At 37.3% G+C, this 16,316-nt stretch overlaps 1 protein-coding gene across 3 annotated transcripts in view; it reads left to right on the top strand.

Annotated features, from left to right (window-relative positions):
• Positions 1-16,316, top strand: part of CDKAL1 (CDKAL1 threonylcarbamoyladenosine tRNA methylthiotransferase) — a 375,244-nt gene that overhangs the window by 113,081 nt on the left and 245,847 nt on the right. For all 3 annotated transcript variants that reach the window (XM_021553407.2, XM_021553406.2, XM_021553405.2), the window contains exons 6-7: positions 6,901-6,997; positions 14,199-14,247. In XM_021553407.2, coding sequence (XP_021409082.1) covers positions 6,901-6,997; positions 14,199-14,247 — 146 coding nt within the window. The remainder of the gene's footprint in view (positions 1-6,900; positions 6,998-14,198; positions 14,248-16,316) is intronic.

Genomic DNA, 16,316 nt, shown 5'->3' with positions numbered 1-16,316 from the left:
ACACTTGAAAAATACTGCAGAAAGAAATTTTCTCTCGATGTTCTAGCAAGTACTTTCTACAAAGCATGGATGTCACCTGTGTTAGGCAGTGAAGGTTTGTCAGTGCTCAACAAGTCCTGGCAGACTGTGCTGTTCACTTGACAAGAGCTGGGGGAGGTTTGAACCAGCAAGTGGGTGTCTTGGCACACCCTGAGCAGATTGCCAGGCCCCAGTCTGCTCAACAGTCTTGGGAGGACAAATTCTATTTCTAGTATTTTCTGTTACATGACAAGGTCCCTCAGTCTTCTCAATAAACAGAAAAAGGAAAAAAAACCCAAAAACCTCAAACCAACAACTTGGTAATTGCAAGAAAAAAATTTTAAATTTAAAATCTATATGCTTTTTAGCCAACAAGTAAAATCTGCCTGCCAGCAGCCCAGATGAAATTTTTTAGGGAGCAGATTGTCATTAATTACACTTTCCTTTTAAGAACAGTTGTAAGGCTGATAACTTCTAATTATGGATTTTGCAGATTTGCTTTAAAGTTATGGTATATTGATTTTTAAAAATCTGTTTTCTTAATCATCTGTAGGGATAGGAACTGGCATATAACCATTTTTGCCTAGCCTGACCAAAAGACATCCTGGAAGTTTCTCTCTCATGTTGATCAATTCAGCCTTGCTTGGGGCTAAAAAATTACTAGCCAGGGCCAAGGTGAGACTGAGGATTTGTTCCTCATCCCATCCTCTTCTTGAATACATTGTGGTCTGATTTTTCATTTTGATAAAGTCTTTGAACTGTTAATTTGAAAGCCTTTGCAGGAAGAAAAGACCATCATTACCACTAACATGCTATATTTGTGTGAGTAACGATTGCCCAAGAATAGCTGTTGCATCTTTAATTGCTGTCTATAAAGTTACATTTACAGAAAATTTGAGTAAAACTCACACGCTGATTTGACTGGGTCTAGAGTTTCAATTCAGATTGTCTTTTGCCAACAAAGCTGCAGTCACTTCACTTGCATACCAGGTAGTTGGGTGAAAACAAGTTTCCATTCATTTCAGAAACTTGTGGAGTAATTTGGTAATGTAGCATATGAGTCTTGGGATTATTCTCAGATCTGACATTTCACCTGCTATAAAAAACTCTTTTTAGGGATGGATATTTTTATGCTTTTATTTATTAATTTTTGCTTGGAGCATGTCTTTACAGCCTCAGTTTGGAGTTTGAGGGAGCAAGCATTTTTATCTTTATGAAGTACTTTCAAAGAAGACATGCTTGCCTTTGTCAGGAGGAGGACATGCAACGTATTTTTGCCCTGGAATATTTGCATGCTACCTGATAGTATTTGCCACAGGAAGTGCTATTTGACAAGTTTGGCAGGTGCAGCTTGGCAGTGAGACAGCCACTTTGCTAGAGACTGGTCCTCCAAGAGCAGTTCAGTAAACTCCAATAATCAGCATAAACATCCTCAAATGAACTTTGCATCTTCACATGCCCCACAGATAAATTACAGTAATTCTTTGGGGGCTGTGGAAGTTCACAATGAAGATGACATGCCTAAGCAGACTCTTGAGTGGTTCTGCTCTGATTTATAATGTTGTCAAGCTTTCATCAGGTTTTCCACAATCATTTGTATATGGGGCTGTCCCTAACTTAGAAGGCAGAACGTTTATGAGTTTCTAACATCCTTTTTGCTTCTTACTCATCCACTCTGCTCAGCATATTGTGGCCTCAAAGGTTTCATGAGACTTGTTAAGCTCACCAGAGATAAAACAAGAAGTTCTCGTGTCCTTCTCTTTTTTTTTTCCTTCCCAGCAGCTTTAGTTTTCCCTCTTGTTTTGGTTCTACGTCATCCGTTCCCCCATAAGCTAACTTAATGGGACAGAATGGTTAAAACTTCCCAATCTTGGCTCAATAAATTTCTCCTATATCAATGAGTTAAATGGGGCTGTGGAAGGGCCCAGTGAGCTGCAGAGCTTGGAGCAGAGAAGGAGTGATAACAGATGGCCAGAAGTGAGAAAGAGGGGGCGTTGAAGTTGGAGAAAGGTAAGAGCAACAACAGGAGACAGTGAGGATGGAAAGCGAGCCTTTGGATACTAATGAGACATTACATTTGCTCAAAGCCTGTAAAGCCACGGTTCAATTACCGTTGGTAATTTCTCAAACAGAAAAGAGCTGTGTGATTTTATGGATTTTCAAGAATGTATTCCAAATGCTGTGCAGGCACCATCTTTTCATTCTATGGATGTTGCGTTCTCTTTAAGACTTGTGGCTTTCTGCTGATTAATTCAGCATATGAGAGAATTGGAAGATCTTTCACATATTTGCATCTTCAGCCAAATAGCATTTCTTTTTCCCCAGAGACATCACAACACCATTTCTACAGCCTGGGAAGTAGTATCTCCTGAATTTTACTTTTTATAACCATTGGCAGTCTGATCTCATTATATATTCAGCTAATACTGTATTTAGCTGCTGTAGCAGAACTTCTTCATCCATCCTGACATTTGTTTGGGCACTTCTAGACACAAAGCTCCCCTTTGTTTATGGTTTCACACCTTTCTAAAACACCTGATAAGGACTGTTGTGGATTTTGTGTAACAGGAGGCCATAAGAATGGTATGAATAGACTACAATGATGCATTGCACAATTCCATTTAAGTATACACATCTTATGGGGGAGTTGCCAGGTTTGTACACGTACAACAGTGAGGAGGTGAGTGCTGCATTTGGTGGGAACAGCTCAGGGATGGTCTATTGTCATTGCCTAGTAGGAGTCAGATTGAAATAATTACTTTTTTGTTTCAGACAACAAAGTTACTTCCTGTTGTACTTTAGCATTAGAAATAGTTCTTATTTTATGAACATTTCCCAAGTGCTATCCATACAAAGCTGAAGAAGCTCACGGTAAAGCACTTTCCCCCTTAATTTCTTGCTTTTAAAATTCCACTCTTGCATTTTCTCTTACTTGTATTTGACTGTTACTTAGTCCTGCTGCAGGCAACCTTCTGCTCATTGTTTACATACTTCTTCATTATTTAATTCCACAAACAATGGGTTTTGGAGGAGAAAATGTGGGGTTTGCAGGCAAAATACTTGGTCTCCTATGGTTTCACATATCTGGTACTAGAGCAGCACTTTACAAATTGCATGTTTCATGCTGAGTAGTCTGTAGCTTATCAGCTTTCCTCCCTGCAGACCAGAGTGCTTTTTGTTTCAGAGGCCTGTTTAACCTTCCTGTGCAGCTGGGATCCCTTGGTGGGATGTAGTGGTGGCTCCCTAAAAGCTACGAGTTACTTAAGAGTTTACAGCTTACAAAAATCCAGTGGGCAGCTCTGCTTATAGGAAGGGAAATGAGCAGGGAAGCGGTGGTGGTCTGGCTCTTGTCTCTAGCAAAGAGCAAGTTAGCAATTACTTTCAATATCACATATTGTCTTCTGTTGAATTTGACCCATCTTCTCTGCTTTCACTTTTTTATTACCTTCCTTAGATTTGAACCTCAGAGAAATGTCCCAAACGTTTTTCTTTTGGTAGTTCCACCTGAGTATCTGTGTGAGTCATGAGAAAGCGGAACAGCTTCCTGCACTGGCTGCCATGGTATCCAGCGGTGTTGCTATACACACAGTGCTGATGTAGCAAATGCTTATGGAGAGCTTTTTTGGAGGGTGGGAGGTGTTTCTTTGTCTTTGTTGTATTACTGACTAAATTTTCCTGGAGCTTAAAAAAAAAAAAAATTAGAGGAACCATTAGCATTGTGAGAAAAATATCCTGATTTGGGAATGTTCCTAACATAAATACAAGTGCTCATGAGCAAGGCAGAAATTCTCGAGTTGCATTCTCAAATTTGCTTTTTAAAGGCAGAATACATGGAACATATTTCATTATCTCTGCAATGGAGTATAAATCTTGTGATCTTGTATGAGTCCTCTGCTGTATGCAGCATTTCACACCCTTGTTGTTTCCCACTTGTTTTTTATTTCCCACCCATTACTTAGGAAGTAGCTTGAATAAGTATTTTCTTAAAAAAAAAAAAAAAAAAAAAAAAATTGCTCTAATTAAATTTGTATTCAGATTTATATCTTGCAAATAGCTTTTAGAAATGAGGATTTCTAGAAGATCTTTCATGAGTCAATTAAATTGAAAGTTCAAGGTAAAGTTCATGTAACTTAAAAATATAAAGGATTCTAAAAGAGAAGATGTATTTATTCATGCCACCTACTAAATTCCATGAGGTATTAGTCTCCTTACTATTCATATTTTTGAAGACTAAAGGCTCTTCTAATACTGTTTTCATGCTAACTACGTTTCTGAAGGATAATTTTTGCAGGCTTTTGTTAATATGAGTAGGACTCATTAAACAGTATTAAAAGGAGGTGACAATATAGCACTGGAATGCATATTTTGAGAAGTAGTTTCTTGAAAATGAGGCAAAAAATAATTTTCTTACAATGGGTTTTCATTTATGGTAGGTTTTATGTATTGTGTGGTATATTATGAAGGTAATGAAAATTTGCTATGATTGAAAATTTAGTTCTGGCATTTCCACTTAATTGCATTTTTAAAAAAAAATCTCAGTGTACAAAATTCTTTATTCTGTAGAGACCAGTACAACTTTTAAAAAGTTAAGTGAAGGTAATGCTTCTTACGAAGAATATGAATTTCAACTTTTTCCTCCTAGCTCTAGTTATAGTCCCAGAAGATATTGCAAAATGTTAAAGCTGTGAAATAACATTAAAATGCCATTTAATGTGTCAAGGGAAACTTTGTTTATTTTTTTTTCTCTCAGATAAAAAGACATGAATAAGAGCTTTTTCTTCTGTGGTGCTCACAGGTTTTCAAGTAGATGAGCGGGCTGTTGCTTGCAGCAGATTATACCAGATGCCAGGCTGCCTAGGGATGTGTGCTTTGTTTGCTGGAGACAGGGCTTATTGTCTTGCCTCCAGGCATTAGGTTGAGTCTGTTAGACTATATAAGTAGTGATTTTTATCCTTCGAGTTAGTGGAGTGTCACATGGTGCTATGTGACATTTTTAGGTAATGCATGAAGTATGATTTTTTTTATTTTCTTATTTTTTCTTGGATATGTAGTAGGCAACCTCCACTGAAGTTTTATAAAGCCCTTAAATGTTTACCACTGAAAGAAATGAGGGATCACAGGTTTTGGAGACATGTTTCTATGTTCTGTGCCGAAGAAATATACTAAATTAGTGTCTTATCATAGTTCTTTACCCACAGAAATATTACAAAGGAAGAGATAAGAAGATGTGCATTTATATTATACACTTAGTGTGCAAGTAGAGGACCAACAAGGTTCTGTATGATGACTGAACATTTCCTGAAAGCCCCACTAAAACAAAATCAAATATCTTATAGATATTTGCTGTATTTATGTTGGGTATGAAGTAATAGTCATAATCTGTTTTCTTGTTATTTCTCACCTGTGTTTGTTTCTTGCCTTTAAAATACCTCATTTTAGTGCAGCAGCTAACACAAGATACTTGGCAAAACAGCCTGTGATCTCCTTTATTATTACAGTCTGTGTATTATTATGAGCTTTCGTTTGAGCTGTAAATTGTAAACAGATTTGTCCATATAACAAGTGTGGAGTGAAAATTCTGAGCAGGGAAACTCTGTGGTACCACTCTGGGTCGGTTTGGGATTTTTTTGTCAAAATTGCCATTGCTGGAGATAGATACTCCTTTAGCATTCATGTGCTTGTTGAACATCACTTCCTTTTAGTGCATTTATCTTGGAGACAGCTCAAGAACGCTGAAGAGTATAAAATTGTCTCAATACTTGTGTATTGTGGATATTTTTTCTGAAAGGTGTTGTGATGTGTCTTAGCTTATTCCAACATAATGTTAAACACTTCATGAATTCATGCCTTGCTAGAGAAAAGATTCCAGGTTCCAGTTTGACAGAAGCCTGCCGGGAGGTTGTGATGTGACACGTAACCATGAAGGATTGTTCTTGAAGCAACCCATAATATGTTAGACCCAGCCAATCTCCCAAACTTATTCAGCATCTTTCTTCTTTCATATTTTGCACATTGCAATGTAGTAGTTGTGTTGGTTATTGTGCTAATGGATGATCTTCAACGTTTGATGAACATTGGCAAGTTTTGTATCTCACTGTTTTGTGTGCAGCTGCTAGTTCTGTGCAGGCCTTCCATTAGTTTTGAGACTTAATGCTGGCTTAATACTCATAGTTGAATTAAAAGTTACTAATGAGATGAACAGTGTTAACCATTTCATTTTAATATTTTGATTTCCTGTTTGATGCTAAGGTAGTATTAAAGCTAAGGAATTATGTAAGGTATCCAGACAAACATTTCTCTGCCAGAAGCAAGTACTTAAAGCTTGAAAGTGCTCAATATACTTAAATACTTAAACATTTTAAAGCAACTGCATATTTTAAAGCAAATAAATGTTTTAAGTACACATCAGAAGACTGATGTAACTGGTCAGTTCTGACTGGTGCTACATAAATGTCTATGTTCTGAGTTAGGGGTTCCTGCCTGTGTCCTGTTCTCTGTCCCTTGCATTCTGTGTAACTTCTTGAATCAATGTTAATTACTCTGTCCCATCTTTCTTGGCCAGTTTCTCTTCTACCATTTTGGCAAGTAAAGTTAAGTGAACTTGATTAGGGGTTTCAGAGTTGTGTTTTTATCCAAGATATGCAGTGGTCATGGTCTCTGTACATACTTCCCAAACTGAACCAGATGTGCTGTAGCTTCAAATGGGGCTCTTTTGGTGTGTTGGTTTGTTTGGTTTCTGAGGCTCAGACATACACAAGTTGCTTCTGATTTGGTGAGGTCTTCATTGTGATTGCTTTCTGTTGTCACATGCATAATATGACTGTGTTGAAGTTGAAAATGATAAGTAAAAAAAATAATGACATACTGTTTGTCCTTCTTTAGGAAAGCCCAAGAAGGGAAGAAGAAAGTTGTTCTAGCAGGTTGTGTACCACAAGCCCAACCTCGCCAGGAGTACCTGAAAGGCTTGAGTATTATAGGGGTATGTATCTTTAGAAATTAAAGGTTTTCATAAATGTTTTCAGTATGTTGATGTCAATATCTAGACTCTATTGCCTTTCTCTTGGAAAAAGCAGCAGAGAAGCTTCCTGCCATGTCCTCCTCCTGTTCATCTTTTTGCATTATACAAAATTTAAACCTTCCTTCAATTGAGGGTGATTTGGCTGTGGCATGAGGGGAGAAAGAAAAGGATGCTGTTGTTGGAACTGACTTCCAGTGCCCTTTGAAACCTGGAAATTTCCAGGCTTCATCCTGGATGAAGGTATCAATTACCATATTCTTAAGAATATCACAGTTTATTTGCTCTAAGACAAGCCTTAAGACCTTTTTTAAAAGAAGTGGAAGAAGTGTAGGATTACACTGACACAGATGAGGGTTGGTTGGTTGTTTTTTTACTTCACACTATTAAGCAGAATGGAAAATAGCAATTATTATTTCGTTTAAACTTGAGACAGTCTGAAGAGTTAAATCCACTGTGCTTTAAATGAGATCCCTCAGCTCAGAAAGGTCTCAGCCTTGAGGCAAAACTATTAACAAAAACAAAGCTAAGAGCATATTATTGTCTGTGTTTTCAGTTGGTACATTTAAGATTTCCTTCCCATTTTATAAAGTATGTGTGTGAGAGGGTGACTATTTAAAGGACAAGACTTGTTATCTTCCTATTGCAAAATATTTTTGAAAGGAGTTTTTTTTCAAAATTGAGACGTAGAAAATGTTATGTTGGCAATAGGATATTGATTCTACTTTAAAATGTTAAACATTAAGGGTACAGTTTTGAAAATCTTTCTTTAATACCAGGTTGGTCTTGTCTTCAACTTAGCTGAGAGACATAGTTGATTTATTGTTGCTTATATAAGTTCTGCTGTTTTCTCCCCACCCCCCACCTTTTTTTTTTCTTTTTCAATATTTATTTCAAAGGACTGTGTTGTCTGAGAATATGTTTATTTACCAGCAATTATAACTCCCTCAGGGTGGCTTTCTAAAGGCAGTGTGTCAGAGGCTCTTCTGCTCCTCTTGTTAGGATGGAAGAGGAAGTTGTGTTGTAACTACCAGAGAAATTCTAGTAAACCAGAGCTTGTTTTGATCTGCATTTGAAAAATACAGGACTGAACTTCCACTGTTCTTTATATACTGTCTGATTTGGGCAGAAGGAAAGGAAGGACAACTTCATATCCTTCTTACCATTTGTTATGTTACTGTGCTTCTGTGTTTCTTTAAATTAATTGCTACTTTATAAACATAATGTGGGTTGAGGCCTTGCCATGGGCTGTGTGTAAGGCAAACCATAATTTCACATGACAAGGTGAAGGAGCTCTTTTGTGGAACGGGAAAACTCTAGGCAGTAATAAACCTGCCTAGGGTGTAAAGTACCTGAAGCACATAATGATGCATTACAGAGGTTCACAGCCAGTTCCCCTCTGGTGGTTTCCAAAGCTTACTCCCTTGTCTTTGTGGTGTACTCACTTCAAACTCAAGTACTTGTGCAGAGCACAAAGACATCAACTCTCCTATGTAGTTATCCCTCACTTTTCATTTATAGTTGCCGAGAAGTAGGATGTGTGACTCTTCCAATTGTTTTGAGGGGATTATGGGAGAAGGAAAAGGAGACAGAAGAGGCAATGAAAGATTTAGCTGACAGGTTATGTTTTGGGATCCGTGAATGGATATAGGTAATGGTGGTGTTTCTTCACTTCCTGAGCTGCATACAAGAATGTACAAAACCCTTGCTCCCTGTGATAGTTGAGCCATTGGAATGGGGTATTTTATTTCATTGACATTTTCTGGAGTTTTAAGATGCTTGATCTCCAAATGATGCTATGTATTAGAACCCCCGGTCAGGTTACTGGGAGTTTATAGATCTTAAGAGGCTTCACAAAGCCCATGTATCTGTGCTTTGAAATCATCAAACTTGGTGTGCAGACTGAAAGCACGGCACCTAATCCACATATGTATTCCATTAAATGCACACAATAGATCCACAGGTGAGTGAATCCTGAATGAGAACTCCAAATCTCCTTCCTTCTCTATCTTTCCCAGTGTAACATCTAGCATCAAAGACCTATCATCTCATCACCCAAGGGAAGTCTATCATACCTAATCTTTTATCTGCACAAACCCACACAACCAGTCCAGTGTTGCTACTCTGGAAGGCTGTAACCCCCCCTTTGCTGCTGCTATCTGAGTCAGAAGGTGCAGGTCCCTTCTGCATCGTAGGGCACTGCAGGCTCTTCAGCCAAGGTGAACCTGAATTCACTTTCCAGGAGAAATATATAGCTATGAAAAGCCCTCTGCCAAAGCTCCTTGCATTCTCCTGATCTCCAACTAACCCCTTCCCCTGGCTATTCTACTGTATAAGGCAAACTTTAAGTAATTTTCTTTTCATATCCAGTTTGAAACTCTAGAATGTGATTAGTGGGAATGCTGAACACTCCCAGCAGCAGCACATAACACTAGGAGCCCTGCAATAAAATAGATGGTGCAGCATAAAAAATGCTAAGTGCATTACAAAAAACAGGCACTTTATTTCTCAAGCTCTACATCTTTATTTGGTATACACTTATAAGTTTAACGATCCTTATTCCTTCATTTGTAAAATGCTCCAGTGAGTGGAGCTTTAGCAGTGCCATTGTGAAAGGAAATCAGTGGAACCTTACAAAGATGCCAAGTGTCCGTACATCCCTATTGCTTTAGCCTCATAAACAAGGAAGATGTGTTGTATGGTATTTCTGTTGTTCAGTTCATAAAAGTTTCACTGATGTTTGCAAAACAGAGATAGTGATACTTGCAGCATTTATAAGGACAGACTGCATTCAAGATTGCAAGCCTGTCTGCTGCCCTTAAAACAGAGCCTTACGTGAATGCAGATATCCAATACATACTTCATGAAAGCCAAATTTGATGGAAGTTTGCTCTGAATTATTTGAATTAGCAGAAGTTTTTGGAACTTGGGAACCTGGGAAGAGGTGGACACTGTTCATCTGTAACTTATGGCTAAGAATTATTTAATACAAATCACTGCTGGTCAGCTTTGGCTTTTGAATTTCCATGTTGATATTCATATAGGACACTTGAACCTGGAAGTCAGAAAAGAGTGTCAGTTAAGCCCCTGCTTTTAAACTGAAAAATGGATGTTCAAATAGAAAATGTTCATTTCTACAGCAGTTATGTACTATCCTATAAATCAAAGGTTGTAGCAGTTAATTTAGATAAAAATTATCTTTCAGCTGTGTCACTGTTTAGTAATGAAAATCAGTTGTTTATGTGCATCTCTGGGGTAGTCTCCTTCCCTTTAAAGTTTGTGTGGATCCTCTTCTCAGAATACATTCCTAACCCAGAGCAGTGCCCATTACCATGACCAGTATTGTCAGCAAAGATTTTAAACACAGATGTTATCCCTCTGAAGCCAGGGTGGCTAGTCACATGCCTTTTGAAGTTATGTATTAAGCCCTAGATTTATCTTGCCTAAGTGCTGTAACTTGAGAGTCTGTTTTGCTCAGCTCTCTTTATGGTCAATGAAGATAATTATCTCTAAAATAATTTAGATTTTTAGAAGACCTGAAGTGCCTTTTGAAGCCCTGTATTTCCCTTTTACTGGCTTTAGAGAGGGGATAGGCTGAGTAGTCTTTTAACATCCAGCATTTGGCAGAGATCCCTAAAGAAGGTGAGATGAAACTGAGAGTTGGTGAACTGGAGTTAAAAGCTTCAGGATTATAAATAGCATGTTCTAATTACCTACATTAGATTATTTTATCTATGTAGTGACCGTTTTGTTTCTTAACTATGTCAATGAGAATCAATGGACAGGGTTTTTCCAAGATGAGAAAAAAAAGATTGTTTTACTTCAAGTAGCTCTCTATAGATATTATGTTCACTCCTAGGATGTTCATATTGAATTTTAGGAAAAATTTCTTTATGTAAAGGGTGGTCATGCAGTGGACCAGACTACTCAAGGAAATGGTTGAGTCACAATCCTTGGAGGCATTTAAAAGTTGTGTAGTTTGGTGCTTAGGGATATGGTTTAGTGGGCCTTGGCAGTGCCGGGTTATTATGAATACAAATGATTGCTGAGCTGCACTTATGCCTAGCTCTGATCCCACCAGGAAGAGTCAAAGATTTTTCTTGGCCTTTGTTTCAATTCAGCCTCCATGCTTTGATAAAAATTCTTTATCTTTGCTTTTTCACCAGAGTTTCCTGAGTTTTCTGCTTTGGCCATTTGGCTACTCTTCCATGGGCTCGTGAGCCTTGCCTATGCTCTTGACCCATATCAATCTCAGCCCAGATTTCTGCACCAGCCCTGATTTGTGGTTGTTGAGTGTTTTTTTTTTGTTTTGTTTTTTTTTTTTTTTTTTTTTTTGTTTTTTTTTTTTTTTCCTTTTTGCATAGTTCTACTCAGCTGTCAGCTCCGTTCTGCCTAGTGGAGAACCATTTGAAGTGGACATGAGGTCCAAAATGTACTTAACTATGCTGGATAAGGTTCCACAGGATCTGTAGAGCCAAGTAGGGTGCACTAACCACACCCAGCAGTGGTGTCCTGCTGTCACTCCTGGGGCATTGGTTTTTTGAGACACTCTGCAAAGAAATGTTGAGGAATGGTGTCTCTTCCCTTCATCCACCACCAGGAGGTCTCTCTGCTTCATGGACTTCCTGATGCCTGAGGGAGAGAGACATTATTGGAGCTCTGCTCTGAAGGTTTACACATATCTTTGATACCAGTCTAGAGCAGAATTATCCATAAGGCTAGTGAGATGTGAGGAAAAGCATCCAGCAGACCTTTATATATCCAAGAAAATTTCATTACTATGACTTTGTAATTTTTTTTTTCCTTTTTCATCCTTCCTTCCCCCCCACTCCCTTTTCTTTTTCCCAAATAAGAATTTATAAACCTTTCCCTCTTTTCACTTCACATTTTCTAACATACTTTTATCTTCATAAATGCAGACTGGAAGCATTCCACATTTTCTTCTTGAACACCTGGGGCTTTAGCCAAATAATTTCCAATATCAAATGAAAAATATTTAATGTGGGAAATGACATGTAAGGCAGAACAAACATCCATTTCTGGGTGCAGATCGCATTGTCTCTCAGACCTATAATTTTAATTACTTACATGAGCCATCTTCTTGACAGGCATATTGAGAATAATTTAATTTATCCAATAAAATGAAGATGCAATAGAATGGTTGGTGGGGTTTTTTCTGTCTTTATTCAACAGGGGATTTGGAGCAATGCAAAAATTCCTCAGATGCACAATGCAGAAAGTAATTGGTGGCTCAGGTTATGAACCACCCAGATTACTCATATTTTAAATTACTAAAATGGTTATGAATGTAAACAGTCTAGTAGTGAGACATATAGCAATAATGTTTTAGGTAATATAAGGCAGACTTTGCTCCCTGTCTGTAGTATAATTTTAAATGTGTATACTTCTATTTTTAAGTGGAATTTTTCTATTTATTTTTAAACACTTAGTAGAAAGTGCATATGTTAAATATCTTGAGTCATAGTTTTTAAAACTATATCCAAAATGGATATGTACACAAGTATGTAAATATGCATGTCTTCCATACAACTGCTGCTGTGTGCTTTCTTTACAAGTTGATTGCTAGATATGTATGTCTGTAATGTGAATGCTTGTGATTCAGAAAATTATTTAAATATATTTATTTTTCAATAAAATTATTAAAATACATATATTAGCAATAATATAACTTAATTTATAGAATTCATAATTAATATACTGTATTAAAAATCTAAAATGGTGGCCATCCCTATTTTAAAAGTCTGTATTTCAAAAGATTAAAAAAAAAATAAGAAAAATAAAAATACTTTGACATGGACTTGATCCAACACCCAGATGAGGAAAGGAACTGACTTCAGCTGGGAATTTAAAATCAGACTCCAACTATAGGTGAGCTTTTTTTTTTAACTTCTACTAGACAGATTGGAAAAATGAATATGAAGTAGACAAGATTGTGCAGTCTTATATATACAGGAAAAGACAAACTCAGTGGTTTAGGGCAGAAAGACTTACTGGCTTTGATACAAGGGATCCAAGTTCCAGGCTCCTTGTTGCAGATCAGGTTCTTCTCTTGAAGCCTCTGCAACTTCTGCTTTTCTGCTTGTTTTGGAAACAAGCTGGAAAAGAAACTCCAAGGAAAAGACTGCTAAAATCATACTAAATCTAGTTAATGTAATTTACAGCTTAGAGAAGCAGTGTTTAAAAAGGAATGTTGTGGAAAAATCACAAACTAACTGAAGTGTGACAAGTTGGCTTTCCTGCACTGTATGTAAATATCTATAGTAGAATTACATAGAAGAGGTGGTTTGGATAAAAGCTCTGGAAAGAATCTCAGCTTCCAGAATTCCCGAGTGTTTAATTTTGCAGTGTTAATGTTGATTCCTTTTAGTTTATATGCCAAAATCTCTACAGTGTGCTGGCCATTGACTTTAAATAAAGACTAATGTATCTATTAAGAAATAATTGAACTATTTATCTCATTAGTGGTGAATTTTGGCAAATGTAACACTGAAACATAAATTTGTTGTCTTTATTGCAGACGTTGTATAATGATCATTAAAGATAATTCTGTGTTGTGAAAATCATGAGGGCTTTTTTCTCCATTTCCAAACACAGCCTGCATCAAGTTCAGGAGAATGTCTTGTTCTATTAAAATTCACAAAAGCATTTTTATTTTCTTCCTATGTTCCAGTGTCTTTCCCCTCTGGTACCTCATTCATTTTCTCCCCTATATTCTGCCCTGACAGTATCATCAGTTTTTTGTTGTGTTTTCCACCATCTACTATTTTGCTGTGGAGACTGAGGTGAGGGAGCACTTTGGCTGTTTGAGGCACCCAGCTGATGAGTGCCTGGTTCACCATTGCCTGTCACAGACCATGAACAGCACTTAAGGCCTCAACTCTTTTCTAGCAATTTGGTGATTTTTGCCAAACTTATGTGAGCTTGCTCTTTTTGAGGACAAAATTTGGTTTAAATTGGGTGGTAAATTTTAAATTTTTTTTGGCACATTGACCAAGATCCACAGTGAATAAAAACTGGCTAAAAACACAGCCCAAAATTCTTTACTACCTCTTAATCCAGAAGAAGACACTCTTGAAAGACTAGTTAATATGAAAGTATGTCCAGTTGTTGACTACTTAGGTATTTACTTTCTGACTTTTTTTAGGTTCAGCAGATAGATCGTGTAGTAGAAGTTGTGGAGGAAACTATAAAAGGTAAGCATCACACTTTAGCTAATTGCAGCTAGTTGGAAACATGTAAGTGCTAGCATAAGTGCTGCTGGTGTGTTCTTTTTCACCCTAATATTCTGTGCCCTAGCTGAATGTTTGGGCAGTGCTATACTTTGTCATGTATGCTTTGCATAAGTGATAATTTCAGAGATCTTTTCTGTACGGAGCTCTGTGGGCTGTTGGTTTCATAGGTAAATGATCAAGAGGATACATCAGGAATCATTTCATCAGTGTAGGCTGGGGTAGAATATTGTATAAATCTCCTGCACTACTTTAACTGAGTGTTACACTTCTACTTTCTTTTGTTTAGTTCTCTGGTATTTTCTTCTTTTTAGATGTTTTGGCTTACCTCCCTGAGCTCTTCTCAGCAGGGCAGATAAATTATCTTCTGGTTTAATGTTCTTTTGTAACTCTTGTTCCTTGTTCTCTCTGGATATGTTCATGTGTGTACTCTTATTACTTTGCAGCAAAGGAGGGAAAAAACCCAGTATTGTTTCTGCAGCCTGACCAGTAAACATTTGCTGTTAAATAAATATATTTGTCTGGGTCTTTCTGGGTTACCTAAGTTTGTCTCCATTACTTATCAGGCCATAAAAATTACTGTTCCATGAAGCTTTAAATTACAAGGTTTAGTTTAATTGGCTGTACTTTCAATATAAACAAGTGTCTAGTCCACAAGACATTGTCAGTAACTTTAATGCTGGAATATGATTTCTGTTTTTGAACTACAGGATGAAAGTTTAAAGCTGTGCAAATTTTTAAAAGGAACAAAAGCTTCTGTCACAAAATTGTGTCGTGTGGTGTAAGGCTTCTAGCACTTGTGGTTTGAAGGCCTTAAGATTTCATGTTGCTTTGAATGCTTTCAGGAGTGAAACCTGTACTTTTATGTACTCCCAACCAAAATTTTCCCCAGATTATCCTTAATTTATGGCATCTATTTTTGGGGGGTGGAACCTACTTTGCCATATAAACAAAGAAGAAATACATTCAGTGCATTTTTTTTTTTTATTTAATAAGCCAAACTGTATTCCCAGAAGCGTCATGGTGTTCATGACAGTATGTTGGAAATGACAATGCTTCATGATTTTTACAACAGTATTTTAGATCCCTATCTGCTTTTTCCCAAATTTTATTGGTTCTTAAGGGAGTAAGATGATAACCTGGGTCAGCATGCCCTCCCTTTACAAAAATGGGCTTTGTAATAGTTATACTGACTCCAGATATTACTGCTTTTTTGATAACATAATTACTCAGCTTATGGTGACTGAATGTTAAAGAGCACATATAATCTAGTAGCAGCTGTTAAAATATTGATTTTCACTGAATGGTTTTTTTGATTGCATTTAAAATATTGTTATAATGCTGGAAAAGAATGTTCATAGCAATGTTAATGAACACTTAAACTTTAAAAAGTGTGAATTTTTGGAAGGATTTTTTTTCCTTTCTAGCTTACTAAAAGTGATTTGAATTAGAAGGAGAAAGTGAGCTGCTGAATTTCATACATAGTGCCAATTCCATCAGGGATTTCCCAAAAGGTCATGGAATGCAGGATTTCTGAAGTTCTATTGGAAAAAAAAAATTAACAAAAACCAGCTCTCTGTTTTGAGAGAGTCAAAAAGAGATGGTTAAGAGACTGAGACTGGATCATTTCTCCTCATAGGAGAGCCTGGGAAAGCTCAGGGAGGGGGAATCACATCTAAGTACATAAATTCCTGAAGAGAGGGTGCAAAGAAAAGTAAGACAGACTCTTTCCAGTGGTGCCCACAGACAGGACCAGAGGCAACAGGCACAAAAAAGCACAGGAGGTTCCCTCTAAACACCAGGAATCACATTTTGACAGTGTGGATGACCAAGCACTGGCTCAGGTTATGAGGGAGGTGGGTGGTAGAGATTCCATCCCTGGCTGTATTCAAATACTGTGGACATGGTCCTGGGGAACTGGCTCTCAGTGGCTCTCCTTGAGTGAGAGGGTTGGACAAAGTCTTCAGAGGTCCTTTTCAACTGTAACCCATCTGTGACAATAAAATTACAACCAGAAGGAGAATCAAGTTGAC

This window comes from Lonchura striata, chromosome 1, assembly GCF_046129695.1.
Source record: "Lonchura striata isolate bLonStr1 chromosome 1, bLonStr1.mat, whole genome shotgun sequence".
Classification (NCBI taxonomy): Eukaryota; Metazoa; Chordata; class Aves; order Passeriformes; family Estrildidae; genus Lonchura; species Lonchura striata.
This window is presented reverse-complemented; position numbering and strand designations above follow the sequence as displayed.